Below are 14511 nucleotides of genomic sequence, written 5' to 3'. Positions count from 1 at the left end.
TGACCACCCCCTACAGCAGGTGGAAGCACATCGCCGTCTGTAAGGGTAAGGGTCTGACAGCAGCTTAAACTTGTCCCCGCCTCTTCCTGACAGCCACCCTATCAGCGATCTCCCAGCCATGCGTTGCAGACCTCTGTTTAGCTGCACGGTCCTTGAGGAGCAATATGATGTGAGGCTTGGAACGCACGGCCTGAGACTGCTCTTCCGCATTGGGTTCCTTCCCCTCCCCGCAATGTTGTGACGTTATTGCTGGTCAGTTCCGTGTTTACACACCCCGGGGAGGAAGAGAGGGAGAGAGGGCAGACAGCCGGGAAAGGAAGGCTGGAGCAGGGGACACTGCACCGCACCACAGTGACAGAGACAGACAACAAAGCCAGTGACTGTTCTCCCTGTCCTCTCATTGTGTGTGGTGGGGGGGACATGCTGCGCTGTTAGTGAGGGAGGCTGGGGATATCAGGTGGCCCATCACCCTCCTCACACCATCCACATACACCGCTGAGCCTCGGCCCTGAGCGGGATGTTTTCCCGAAGAAGTCATGGAGACCTCAAGAAATCTACACAGAAAGTTCTGGACCCAAAGAAGGACGTCCCCACCCGCCTCAAACACCTCCGAGCTGTGCTGGGTATGTACTCTGTGTACTGTGCTGGCCATGTACTCTGTGTACTGTGCTGGGGGATGTACTGTGCTGGGTATGTACTCTGTGTACTGTGCTGGCCATGTACTCTGTGTACTGTGCTGGGGGATGTACTGTGCTGGCCATGTACTCTGTGTACTGCGCTGGGGGATGTACTCTGTGTACTGCGCTGGGGGATGTACTCTGTGTACTGCGCTGGGGGATGTACTCTGTGTACTGCGCTGGGGGATGTACTCTGTGTACTGCGCTGGGGGATGTACTCTGTGTACTGCGCTGGGGGATGTACTCTGTGTACTGTGCTGGGGGATGTACTGTGCTGGCCATGTACTCTGTGTACTGCGCTGGGGGATGTACTCTGTGTACTGCGCTGGGGGATGTACTCTGTGTACTGCGCTGGGGGATGTACTCTGTGTACTGCGCTGGGGGATGTACTCTGTGTACTGCGCTGGGGGATGTACTCTGTGTACTGCGCTGGGGGATGACTGTGCTGTCCATGTACTGTGCTGGGGATGTACTCTGTGGACTGTGCTGGGGATGTACTGCCACTCTGTGTACTGTGCTGGCGACTAAGGATGAGCTCAGGCTTGTTCGCACACTCCACATGCAGAGCCACCAGGAAGTTGGCGCAGTGCTGCACTAATCACAGGCAGTGAGACATTGCTCCGATGCCAGCCTTCAGAGATTGGGCAATGTCTCACTGCCTGTGATTAGTGCAGCGCGGCGCCAACTTCCTGGCGGGCTCGGCATGTGGTGTAAGCGAACATGCAGGAGCTCATCCCTACTGGCGACGTACTGCCACTCTGTGTACTGCGCCGGCGACGTACTGCCACTCTGTGTACTGCGCCGGCGACGTACTGCCACTCTGTGTACTGCGCCGGCGACGTACTGCCACTCTGTGTACTGCGCCGGCGACGTACTGCCACTCTGTGTACTGCGCCGGCGACGTACCGCCACTCTACTGTGCTGGATCCACATTAACCATGGAGATAAATTTGGGCAATGTCTCACTGCCTGTGATTAGTGCAGCGCGGCGCCAACTTCCTGGCGGGTTTGGCATGTGGTGTAAGCGAACATGCAGGAGCTCATCCCTACTGGCGACGTACTGCCACTCTGTGTACTGCGCCGGCGACGTACTGCCACTCTGTGTACTGCGCCGGCGACGTACTGCCACTCTGTGTACTGCGCCGGCGACGTACTGCCACTCTGTGTACTGCGCCGGCGACGTACTGCCACTCTGTGTACTGCGCCGGCGACGTACTGCCACTCTGTGTACTGTGCCGGCGACGTACCGCCACTCTGTGTACTGTGCCGGCGACGTACTGCCAGCGACGTATTGCCACTCTGTGTACTGTGCCGGCGACGTACCGCCACTCTGTGTACTGTGCCGGCGACGTACTGCCAGCGACGTACCGCCACTCTGTGTACTGTGCCGGCGACGTACCGCCACTCTGTGTACTGTGCCGGCGACGTACCGCCACTCTACTGTGCTGGATCCACATTAACCATGGAGATAAATTTGGGCAATGTCTCACTGCCTGTGATTAGTGCAGCGCGGCGCCAACTTCCTGGCGGGCTCGGCATGTGGTGTAAGCGAACATGCAGGAGCTCATCCCTACTGGCGACGTACTGCCACTCTGTGTACTGCGCCGGCGACGTACTGCCACTCTGTGTACTGCGCCGGCGACGTACTGCCACTCTGTGTACTGCGCCGGCGACGTACTGCCACTCTGTGTACTGCGCCGGCGACGTATTGCCACTCTGTGTACTGCGCCGGCGACGTATTGCCACTCTGTGTATTGCGCCGGCGACGTACCGCCACTCTGTGTACTGGGCCGGCGACGTACCGCCACTACTGTGCTGGATCCACATTAACCATGGAGATAAATGGGGTCCTTTGTTCATATGTAAACAAGCACAGGAGATATGTATACAACATTGTGTCTGTGCAGCTGCTCTGCTTACCTGTGTGCTCAGACCTCTGTCAATGTCCTCAGTCAGGGACTATGGGGCATATGTGGCCCTTGGGTCCCACTGTTGGTGATTGGTACAGCTTTTAGTAGGTTCTTAGTAATTGTATGCTGGAATGCCCGCTTCATATTGCCATAATTATATATTGTGCCTAATTGAGTTTGTTGTTGAAATAATTGATAATGAATAGCAGATTTTCTGATACTGAGATCTCCCTGTATACATTGCTGTTCATTTAAATCTGGCTAAATCTGACCTTGGCTCACAGTCACATCAAGGTTGGGGATTTCTGATCAAATACAGCAAACGTATCGTATTTCTGCATGTGTTTGTATGAATAATTTGCTTTTGTGTGCAGTTGTGGCTTGTATACCTCTGCTGAGTCTGTGGAGGTGATCTAAACTGTCCTCCGTGTGCTAAAATTGCAAATCCCCGAACCTGCCTCTTTATTTCACTCTGATTATATCCAGGGATATTAGATGTTTGGTAACTTTCCAGACTCTCTGCGTTTTTTCTTATTTCTGAAGGCCACACATTCAGTGTAGAAAGCGCATTTTACAAACAGTCCATTAGTGGTGTCACTGACTTGTGTTTGAATTTAGACCCCACTCACACCTGAGCGTTTTGTAGCTTGAAGCCTGAAGCTACAAAATGCTAGAGGGCAAAAAATCTATTATTCTCAATGGAGATGGTTCACATCTCCATTCCATGTCGCCTGAAGCCGAACGCCTGAAGCTCAAACAAGTTCCGTCCCTTTTTTGTCGCTCGAATTGAGCAGATTTGGGCGTTTTTCTTCTTTTAACATTGGTGACCTTTTGCCCTGCAAAAAAATTAGCAGCAAATTGCGGTAAAAAAACACTGCAAAAAATGCCGCAAAATCGCGGTAAATTTGTGTAATTTTTCGGCTTGAAAACGCTAATCTCAGGTGTGAATGCAGCCTTAATGCTTCTATGGCCAAAACATTATTCATTCATTTATTTATAGATACAATCTAGATTGTTTTGGATTGGGAAGGGTAGGAGGCTCTGTTAGACTTTTATTGCTGGTCCCCTCTGGTAAGACTTACCCTTTCTATTTGTCATGCTGACCTCTATCAGAGGGTCAGCGCCTGTTCCAGTGACAACTGTCCAAAGCAGTTTTTCTTAACCTTTTTTCTCAGTCTTGAGGCACCCTACTCTAAAAAAAAAATGCAGTCCCATCACCTTAGAAAAGCAGTTCTGCTTGTACAATGTATAGGTGTCAGGAGTTTAGGCCTCATTCACTTTGGTGCACTTAAACATACACCTGTGTGAGGGCCGTGTTTATCCACAAGGGGATGCACACTTGCACAGGCATTCTGTCCATCCCTGTGCAGGCAATCCCATGCATGTCATCTAGAATGCAGCAGCTGCACAGACTCGCATACATACACACATACATATATTAACATTTGTGAGATCAGGCACTGATGTAGATGAGAAGGCCTGGCTCACAGTCTCCTCTCTAATTCATCCCAAAGGTGTTCTATCAGGTTGAGGTCAGGACATTGTGCAGACCAGTCAAGTTCCTCCACCTCAAACTCTGTTTGTGCACTGGTGTGCAGTCATGTTGGAACAGGAAGTGGCCACCCCCAAATGTTCCAACAAAGTTGGGGGCATGAAATTGTCCAAAATGTCTTGATATGCTGACACCTTAAGAGTTCCCTTCACTAGAACTAAGGGGCCAAGCCCAAACCCTGAAAAGCACACTCCCCCCGCCCCCACACCATAATCCGCCACCTCCTCCACTAAATGATTTGGACCTGCGCACAAAGCAAGGTCCATAAAGACATGAATGAGGGAGTTTGGGGTGGAGGAACTTGACTGGTCCTGACCTCAACCTGTTAGAACACCTTTGGGATCAATTATGCTGCATACACATGATCAGACATTCCGACAATGAAATCCTGGAATTTTTTTCAGTCGGATGTTGGCTCAAGCTTGTCTTGCATACACACAGTCGCACAAATGTTGTCGGAAATTCCAATTGTCAAGAACAGGCTGACGTGCAAAGGCACTATAAAGACGAATATAGCCAGTGCTCCACCCGTTGGGCTCCTTCTGCTAATCTTGTGTTATTAGAAGTTTGGTGAGAGACGATTTGTGATTTTCAGCCTCGTACTTTTCAGTTTGTGCTTGTGGGTTCATATCTGTTCTTCAGTGCTTGTAGTCATTTTGTATCTGGTTTTCAGTTCGTATTTTTAATGTTACTTATTTTACATGCGTATTACGTATTTTAATCAATGTAAAATTGCAAAGGCTTTTTAAATTTATCATCATCTACAGTACATAATACCATCAAAAGATTCAGAGAAACTAGAGAAATGGCAATGCCTCGCTTGCACAGGACCCTGGTTGAGAAAGACTAGTCTAAAAAGGAATTTCCCCATATCTTCAATACATTTCTTCTCACTTTCTGTCTTTTCTGAATTGGGCTCGGTCCACATCCTTGCAGTTTGCGATTGGTGCATTCTACAGTGCATTTTGCTGTGCATTTTGTCATTTTGAAGGGTTTTTGTTGGGCAATTTATTGTTGGGCAGATTAAAAAATGCACAAATTGCTGCAAAAAATGCACAAATTGCTTTTCTGCACCTTCTTCATTGAAGTCCTATGGAACCAAAAAAGAGCACTTTTTTTTGGTTTAGAAAAGGCCCTTTTTAATCATTACTTATATTATCCAAAATTTAAAGAAAAAGTTTGACTAGAGCAGCCTTTCTCAAAACTTTTTAGTTTAAACTCTTAAAATAATATTCAAGTCTTGGGGAAACCTCTGCTAAAAATGATTTTGTAGGTAAAGTATGGTATGTTGGCCACATTTACGTTTGTGGTCAACAAGAGACGGTCCCCTTACATTGAATGCCCTGTTCTGCTGGTGGCTAGTGGGAAAGAATGCCCTGTTCTGCTGGTGGCTAGTGGGAAAGAATGCCCTGTTCCCCTGGTGGCTAGTGGGAAAGAATGCCCTGTTCCCCTGGTGGCTAGTGGGAAAGAATGCCCTGTTCCCCTGGTGGCTAGTGGGAAAGAATGCCCTGTTCCCCTGGTGGCTAGTGGGAAAGAATGCCCTGTTCCCCTGGTGGCTAGTGGGAAAGAATGCCCTGTTCCCCTGGTGGCTAGTGGGAAAGAATGCCCTGTTCCCCTGGTGGCTAGTGGGAAAGAATGCCCTGTTCCCCTGGTGGCTAGTGGGAAAGAATGCCCTGTTCCCCTGGTGGCTAGTGGGAAAGAATGCCCTGTTCCCCTGGTGGCTAGTGGGAAAGAATGCCCTGTTCCCCTGGTGGCTAGTGGGAAAGAATGCCCTGTTCCCCTGGTGGCTAGTGGGAAAGAATGCCTTGTTATGCTGGTGGTCAGAGTAGTGCCCCCATACATTGCTTTCTTGCCTTAATGAGATGTTCATTTTTGTTCATCTGCTGATGATGCAGAGGTAGGTCGATGTTAGGTAGGCAGTGTTAGCTGTGTATAGAATGTTTGTTTGACATACAACAGGTGATGATCATATCAAGTGAAAAGGAATTGCTTCTAGGTTTCTGTTTCAGTAAATAAAGGCCCTATTGTGCTGGTACATTTACTTTTGTCACTACAGCTTTTCTGCTATGCAAACTTGTGGGTAACTTGTTGGCAATGTCTATAATGGCGTCTATAAGTGGGTACTATTGGTTGAAACCTCTCAATGTGTCTCGTGTATGTCAGCATCTTGTATTAAGTCTTTTCCCGTTTCTGTTAAAGTGCATGTCATGAAGAAAAAAAACTGTACCTCCTTACATTACATGCATCTTTCCCCAAGTTTTTGTCTCTCTAATAGAGAGCATGTACAGAAAAATATCTTGAGCCTGCCAGAAATCCAGTGACTAACTTCTTGTTTTTAAAGTGGAGCATCACACAAATGCAATCATTGTACAAATACTTCATCCCATTCTTGCCTAATTGTTTACAGTATCATTATAAGATTCACCCTGCAATCTATTTTTATACCTGTGGATCCTGCCAGTGCAGCTTTACTTCCTGTGGAGGGCCATGAACCGTAGCATAGCACCTCTGAATTAGAATCTCCATTGTCAGCCCTCCAATGTATCTCCACATTAATGTGAGTGAATGATGTCCTTGTGTCTGCACCTGGCACTCAATGTGCTCTGTGCTCTCTACAGACACAGCTCCTCTGCTCTCCTATAGCACTATCTTGTCCATTCTCTAGTCCAGGGGTCTCAAATCTTTCTAAACAAAGGGACGGTTTACTGTATTCTAGGGGGCCAGACTGTGGTGAGTTGGAGTAGAAAATACCCCAGGGTCAGTTTAAGTAATCATTGTCCCATCACTGGCATTAGAAAAATTGGTGTATATCGTGCTGACATATATCAAATAGCAGCCAGCACAACACTAAGCCCCCGTACACACGGTTGGACATTCCGACGGAAAATGTCCGATCGGACCGTGTTGTCGGATAATCCGACCGTGTGTGGACTCCATCGAAAAGTCCGACCAACAAAGTTTGAGAGCTGATATAAAATTTTCCGACAACATGATCCGATCAGACTTTGTGTACAGTGTACATTAGTTTGTGTATGCACGAATTTTCATTTTATTTTTTGAGCGTTGCACAAAATTTTACCTTTCACCCATAACTGGCATTAGTTGGAGTGCCCCATCATTGGTATCGGGGGGGGGGGGGGGGGGTTGCTTTGTATCACAATGGGAGAAATAGTACCCAATGGTCAGAGAGAGGCAAGCAAAAGGCCACATCTGATCCTTGGGCCGCAGTTTGGAGACCACTGCCCTAGTCAATAGAGCACCCAGAGGGGAAGCAATTCGATTAAGGTATCAGTGATTATATGACATAGTAAAATAATGCTAATGTTAACACTGGAATGTTTTGGATATCTTAGTGTGCATACTCTCCTACTGGTTACAGAACATCTCCCCCTTGTGTTATGGAGATGAGAAGAGGGGTAAGTGAGTAGGGCTCGGTTCACACAGGGGCAACACGACTTTTGGAGGCAACTTGGATGTGACTTGACGTGACTTGGACGCGACTTACAACACTACTTTAACGACTTGCCGTGGCCAATCAGAGAATGAGCTCTCAGGGGGGAACTCCTTTTGAGAGCTGATAATTCTCTGAGAGTCGCCTCTGTATAGACGGAGATCCGACTTGGAGGCGACCTCCATTAAAATCAATGGGTACCAGTCGCCTACAAGTCGGATTGAAGTAGTACAGGAACCTTTTCTGAAGTCGGAGCGACTTCAGTAGCGTGCATTAAGACAGCTCTCATTCACTTACATTGATTTCTACATGTTGTGCGACCTGAGGTGATTTGGGGCGACTTGAAGTCGGATCTGAGTCGCCCCTGTGTGAACCGGCACTAAGTTCTTGTTGAAATAGCTTGTATAACAATGTATCTGTATATTTATGTTGATATATGCAATATAAGTATGGTTTTATACCTAATATTAACCGTAACCTAAGGTGTTGTACCTTTTAAAACTGCTTTTGCAGTAAACCTGACTTGGCCTAAAATGTATGGCTCTATTCACACACACCAAGTCGATTTTAATCGTGGGTGGAATTGCCACAATTCTGAATAGGGCAAAACGCTGGATGCGTTTGCCATGCTATTATTTCTCAGTGGAACCCCAAACGCGGTGTGATTTTTGCAGTTTACAAGGCTATTATTTCTCAATTGCACCCCAAACGCGGTGCACGATTGCAACAATCGTTTTCCCCACGATTGTTGCGTGACAAATTGCGCCACAATCACAGGACGCATGACACCAAAGAAGTTCTGGTTGCCATTGAAAAATAATGGCATGGCAAACGCATTCCATGTTTTGCCGCAATTCAAAGCGCCCAGGTGTGAATGGAGCCTAACGGTGCTAAAGTGCAGGTACCTTGTGGTTCTGCAAGTATTATTATTATACACAATTTATATAGCACCAACAGTTTACGCAGTGCTTTACAATGTATGGGGGGGATGTGTATTGTTTAGCTAAATCCCGGTATAACTCCTACCACCAAGCTGCACCTAGATTTCAGTCGTTTGCTAGTCGGATACTAAAATCTTACTGGGCCTTTGACGCTTGAATAACAGGCGATAATCTTGAATTTGGCAAAAGTTCAAGGCCCATGTACAGCTTGGGCCTAGGATTCAGGGGGACTGCATTGGGACTAATTTGAAGACTAAGGCTAGCCATACAGTTGTTGAATCTGTAAGAGCAGGCCCATAATGCTTTAGGGCCAGTTCACACCATAGAAACACAGCCTGGATGCATTCAAGATGCTTTTTTGCATGTGTGGTTTTTGGCTCATTTTCTATGCGTCTTTGATCCAGTGTGTTTTTGGTGCATTTTACAGCATTCCAGTGCAGGAAAAATGCAGCATGTTCCACTTTATTTATTTATTTATTTTTTTTTTTTTTTTTTTCTGGAACTGGAATGTCAAGCACTGGTGGGAACTATGCCATTGAAAACCATATAACCTATATGCCATGCGTTTGATGCAGAGAGAGTTGGATATAACTGAATGGTTTTAAACATTCTTATACAGTACATTATAAGAAAGTGGAACTTTTCATTTAAAGTGGAATTAAAGTAGTTGTAAACCCGTTACGACCACTTTTACCTACAGGTAAGCCTAGATTAAGGCTTACCTGTAGGTGCAAGAAATATCTCCCAAACCTCCATGGTTTAGGAGATATTTACAAATGAGACCAGCGCCGATTTCTACAGCACAGGTGTACTTTAGACTCCTTTAGAAACAGCGAGAGTGCTGTTTCTAAAGAAGATTGTGGCGTGACTGCCAGCTCCCGCGCGGGAGTGCGCTGTGATTGGCCGCAGCCGCGATACCCGGAAGGAAGATGTCACCGCTGTCCCCTCTTCCACGAAGCGTCCATCGCAGGCTTCGGTTTCAGGTAAGAGACACATAATGGGCTACTATGCGATGCAGGAATAAAACCCATCAGATCTCACTCTTGTGCACATGTGAGTCACTTTATGATGGCACAGAGTGGTGCTGTAAATGTATGCTGAGCTGCGTGTACACATGTATGTGCCTTTCTATGGTGGCACTCATGCGGGCTTGCTTCTAAAGACACAAACAGCGGGACTTGGCCTTGCTTGCCGCTCCCTGGTCACTGCCTTTGATTGACCGTTGCAGAAGCCAATGTCTCCTGCTGCCTCAACAAACCTGGGGAGAAGAGCTGCAGATGTGCCACACGATCGAATGAGGGTTCAGGTAAGTAAAAGTGGGTAAAACAAAAAACAACATATAACCACTTGAAGTGATTTTGAGAACTCGGCAGTACCTTTTGGCTGCCTCTATATGTCACTAAACAAGTTAGCAGTGATGTTGGGACTGGTAGAAAGAATGTATTCTATTATAGGATCAATGCAGTCAGGATGTAGATGTCCCATTTCACAATAAAGTTTTTGCAGTTCACAAAGTCATTGAAAAAATAATCACATTTGTTGCTCTTCTAAGCAAGAGGAGGGTGGTGGGTGTTCATAAACTCAGAGCCAGTATTTAAAGAGGGAGTCAACTGGGAAAAAAAAATATTAAAAGCCAGCAGTTATAAATACTACAGCTGCTGACTTTTAATAAATGGACACTCACCTGTCCCAGGGTCCAGCGATGTCAGCAGCCGAGGCCGATCGATTTCTCGGCTGCTGACACCGCCATTCTCAGTGAGGGAATCAGGAAGTGAAGCGTTGCGGCTTCACTTCCCGGTTCCCTACTGCGTATGTGCGGGACAGGAAGAAGCATAGACTCCCGTGGGAGTCTGTGCCCAGAAGTGGGTGCAAATACCTGTCTTAGATGGGTATCTGCGCCCCTCCCCCCTGAAAGGTGCCAACTGTGACACCAGAGGGCGGGGAGGGTTCCGATGAGCGGAAGTTCCACTTTAGGGTGGAACCCCGCTTTAAACTACTCTAAATGAAAGAAGTCCTGTGAATTGTTAGTTGTGTATAGCTGCCTTTATTTGATAGTGTGACCGTCTTTGGCAAAAGTTCTTTGTGTTGGGTGTAATAAAAGGCTATAAAATGTGTTGGCGCCTCGTTTGACTACTGTTTGTATATGATTAGCACACAGGGAACTTTCACTGTAATTCTGTCAGCAGAACATTAACTATATTCACCATCCATAAAACTTAGTTCAAACAGGACTTGGTTTGTAAGCACTAGTCTGAAGGCAATGGGGATGATTTAGTAAAAAGCAAATAGGCCGTTCACTTTACAGGGGGATTTTCCCTAGAGCTTAGTGGATAAGGTAAAGCTCTGTTGACTTCCATCATCCAGTGATGTGCCATCCATTGATGTGATGTGTTTTTTTGCATGTGTTTGGGTATTCTTTGAAAAATTCAATTTTACCACGTTCACTAAGCTTTGGCCTTTAGTAATTCACCCCCTAAGGCTTTTGGTACATCTTGTTAGTGCTGTTATTCGGGAATGTTTTTGAATGAGATATTTCTGGACCATGGTCTATCAGCTAGTTTTTTTCTATCTTCGGTTCTAGTATTGTTAGTTATTGCTGTGAAGCCTTATGGGATCTCAAACCATCCGTATCTTTTATCTTCACTGGCACTGAACAGACCTTGACGAGAGGCCGGAGATGGTCTGAGACCCTGACCGTTATTTAGGTAACACAAAAAATGTCATGGCTACATGTTCAGTGAAAAGCTAGTAGCCACCCTACATGTTCAGTGAAAAGGTGGACCTGTCCTCATCTTTGGGGAGAATTCTCTCTGGACGTTTTAACCCTCCATGGACCAAGGGTTGAAGAATCACCTCACGTGAAGGTGTTTGCCCTAACCTGACTCCAACCCTTTATCCTATCCCCAACCCCCCCCCCCCCCCCCCCCCCCGCCGCCTCCTTTCCCCTACTCTCCACAGTCTGCTTACTTTCTTTCCTTGGTTATCTTCTTTTGGTCCTTTTCTATCTTCACGCTACAGATCTTTTTTTTCCTCTAAATAAGATTGATAGGTGCCCTTCCGATAATGGCTTCCCCCCACCATAGTACTAATGTTTTTATAGGGGTGCTTTATCCTGTCATCAGAACCCCAAGTAAAAACTACCCTTATAGGTTTATTTACCATTTATAACCGGGTCCTTACATATTCTCATCACACCTCGATGCACTTGTACCTGGATTTCTATTTAGTACTCATTGTCAGGATGTGTTCTTTTTTTAAGTTCATCAAAGTTTTTGTTCTCTGGTTATGTAAAACCTGCCCTTATTTAATATTCACACTGCAAGTGGACCAATATATAGCAAAGTTCAACATTCCCAAATTGCTTGATTACATTTAAGTTGTATATAGACTTTTATAGCAAACCATACCTCAGTGAAGTGTGAATCCACCCTTGTGGCCTGTGTGTTGAGATGATGCCTCTTTGCTGATCCTCAACCACTGCAGGTACTCTATACTTGAGTGTGTTGAATATCTGCTCCCTCGGTTTTGTGTATAAATGACCCAGTGATGACAGTGTGACTTTAAAGATAATCTATGGTCACAGCATACATGTTCTTTTTAATAGCACCAGTATTCTAATAGCAATTCAAACAATAGTTGTTTTTGACGATCCCATATGAGCTTAATTGAAAGATCTTCTTTTTATGTTTAGTTCTGCCTGTCTGCTGGCCATCTCTTTCCACAAATTCCTGGATTCCCTACATGCTTTGCAACTTACCCTCTACTGTTTACTTTCAATTTCTAAGGACTACATATCCCATGGTACCTTGCTGCCTGCAAGCAGTGATTCCTGTACTGACGCCGCCTCCAAGTCCTCCTCTCAGCACCTCTGTAGTTCAGAAGGCAGGCTCTGTAAAATATGTGACACAGCAGTGCCTACTCACAGAGAATAGTGAATGTATGTTGCAGAATTCAAGGCAGTAAATGTGTGGGGATCTTCACATAATAAGTTTACAAACGTCAAGACTGTGTAGATTAATAGGAGTAGGCTAGAAATTACTGAAATATATACATTTTGACATTTTACCATAGATTCAAGCTTTAAGTAACAGTGTACATCTGGGTTGCCACAGAAAACAAACGGCTGCTCGACTTCTGATTATGTTATCTAAAACTCACCATACACATTATAGTGACTGTTTAGTCTTTGTACAAGCTCCTTTCAAGTTTACCAAAATTATATATGTAAATTGAGGACCTACTTAAATATTCACTTCTGCTCACGATGCGACTCCTTTGTCGTGCAATTTCCAATGCAACTATGCAGTGGCTCCAGGTAGACGGGACTAGCGAAGGAAGTCATTGTCGCCACCTCCATCGGCGAGATTGACACCTCACTAGCCCCGTCGCCTAGTATGGATTTAAAGGGGAATCCCTACGCCGAAAAAATGGCGTTGGGATCCCCCAAAGTCCATAGCAGACCCTTATCTGAGCACGCAGCCCAGCTGGTCAGGAAAGGGGGTGGGGAGGAGCGAGCGTGCCCCCCCCCTGAGCCATACCAGGCCACGTGTCCTCAACAGAAGCTGGACAACAAAGCTCAGCACAGCGCCTTGATGCGATTCAGTTCGCTTTGAGCGCTATACAAATTATTCATTCAACATGGGGGGGTGCTTTGGGGAAGGGGGGCCCTGCGGCCCCCCCACCCCAAAGCACCTTTTCCCCATGTTGATGAGGACAAGGGCCTCTTCCCGACACCCCTGGCCGTTGGTTTTCGGGGTCTGCGGGCGGGGGGATTATTGGAATCCGGGAGACCCCTTTAATAAGGAAGCCCCCCGATACTGGCCCCCCCACCCTATGTGAATGAGTATGGGGTACGATGTACCCCTACCCATTCATCTCGTGAAAAAAAGTGTAAATAAAAAAACACAAGTTTTTAAAATTATTAGACTGCTCCGGTGGTCTTCTCTTGGGGGGTCTTCTCTCCAGACTCCTCCACTATCTTCTGCTAGCTCTTTTTACTAGCGGATTAGCCCGGCTTCTTTCTTCCTCGCCGCCACCGTCCGGGGTTCTTCTTCTAACTTCGTGGTCTTGTTCCCCTCTTCTGGGGTCTTGTCCCGCTCTTCGGTTCTTCTGCTGGGCCTCCGCTATCTTCTTATAGCTCTTTTACTAGCGTTGGCCCGGTCTTCTGTTGCCGCCGCAGCCTTCTTCTCTTCTTTGCGATGTTGACACAACGCTCTCTCTGGCCGCAATGGCAGGGACGCGTTGTGCGTCGACTTATATAGGGACAAAGGGCGCGGTCACCGGGTGATGTCACATGGTGACCCTGCCCCCTTATGTTGTCACAGTCCCAGGGGATGCTGGGGCTGTGACGACATAAGGGGCTGGGTCAAATTTAAACTTTACATTTATTTTTGCACTTTATGGACTATCAGCACATTATAGCACTTTATTGACTGTCAGCGCTTTTTTATTCTGAGCACTTTATATTGACTCATTATACTCTATTGAAATAATTGTACATGAATTACCACTTTCTGCATGCTGGTCCCAAACCTGTGTAAATGAAGAGGGTTGAGGAAACATTTGGCTACCTACCCAGGAAAAATTCCATTGCAAAGGCCCTTAAAGAGGAAGTAAACCCTGATGGGTTTACTTCCTCTTTTTTTCCCTGCAAAGGTAAAGCATAATGGACTACTATGCATCGCATAGTAGCTCATTATGTGTCACTTACCTGACACAGGAGCCAGCGAAGTCGCCGCTGTCACCTGTAGTCCGCCGCATCCATCTTGGTTGTGGCGTCTCTCGCAGCTCCGACGAATGACAGCGGAGAAGCCGCGATGACGTCACTCCCGCGCATGCGCACGGGAGTCGCGTCTCTGAGCTCCGACGCTGCCATTCGCCGGAGCCGCGATGACGTCACTCCCGCGCATGCGCACGGGAGTAGACAAATTTGGCAAATCCATTCTTGGACTTGCCGCATTTAGTGCGCCTGCGCGCCGCT

At 46.8% G+C, this 14511-nt stretch overlaps 1 protein-coding gene across 4 annotated transcripts in view; it reads left to right on the top strand.

Moving 5' to 3' along the window:
* Positions 1 to 229: 229 nt before the first annotated feature.
* Positions 230 to 14511, top strand: part of RALGAPA2 (Ral GTPase activating protein catalytic subunit alpha 2) — a 529040-nt gene continuing 514758 nt past the window's right edge. For 3 of the 4 annotated variants that reach the window (XM_077486017.1, XM_077486020.1, XM_077486018.1), the window contains exon 1: positions 230 to 623. In XM_077486017.1, the coding sequence (XP_077342143.1) occupies positions 518 to 623 (106 nt within the window). In that variant the 5' untranslated portion in view covers positions 230 to 517. The remainder of the gene's footprint in view (positions 624 to 14511) is intronic. The other variant, XM_077486019.1, reaches the window with a different exon arrangement.

The sequence above is a fragment of the Lithobates pipiens genome, unplaced genomic scaffold (assembly GCF_037356315.1).
Source record: "Lithobates pipiens isolate NorthernLeopardFrog02 unplaced genomic scaffold, aLitPip1_a1.2 Scaffold_18, whole genome shotgun sequence".
In the NCBI taxonomy this organism is placed as follows: Eukaryota; Metazoa; Chordata; class Amphibia; order Anura; family Ranidae; genus Lithobates; species Lithobates pipiens.
This window is presented reverse-complemented; position numbering and strand designations above follow the sequence as displayed.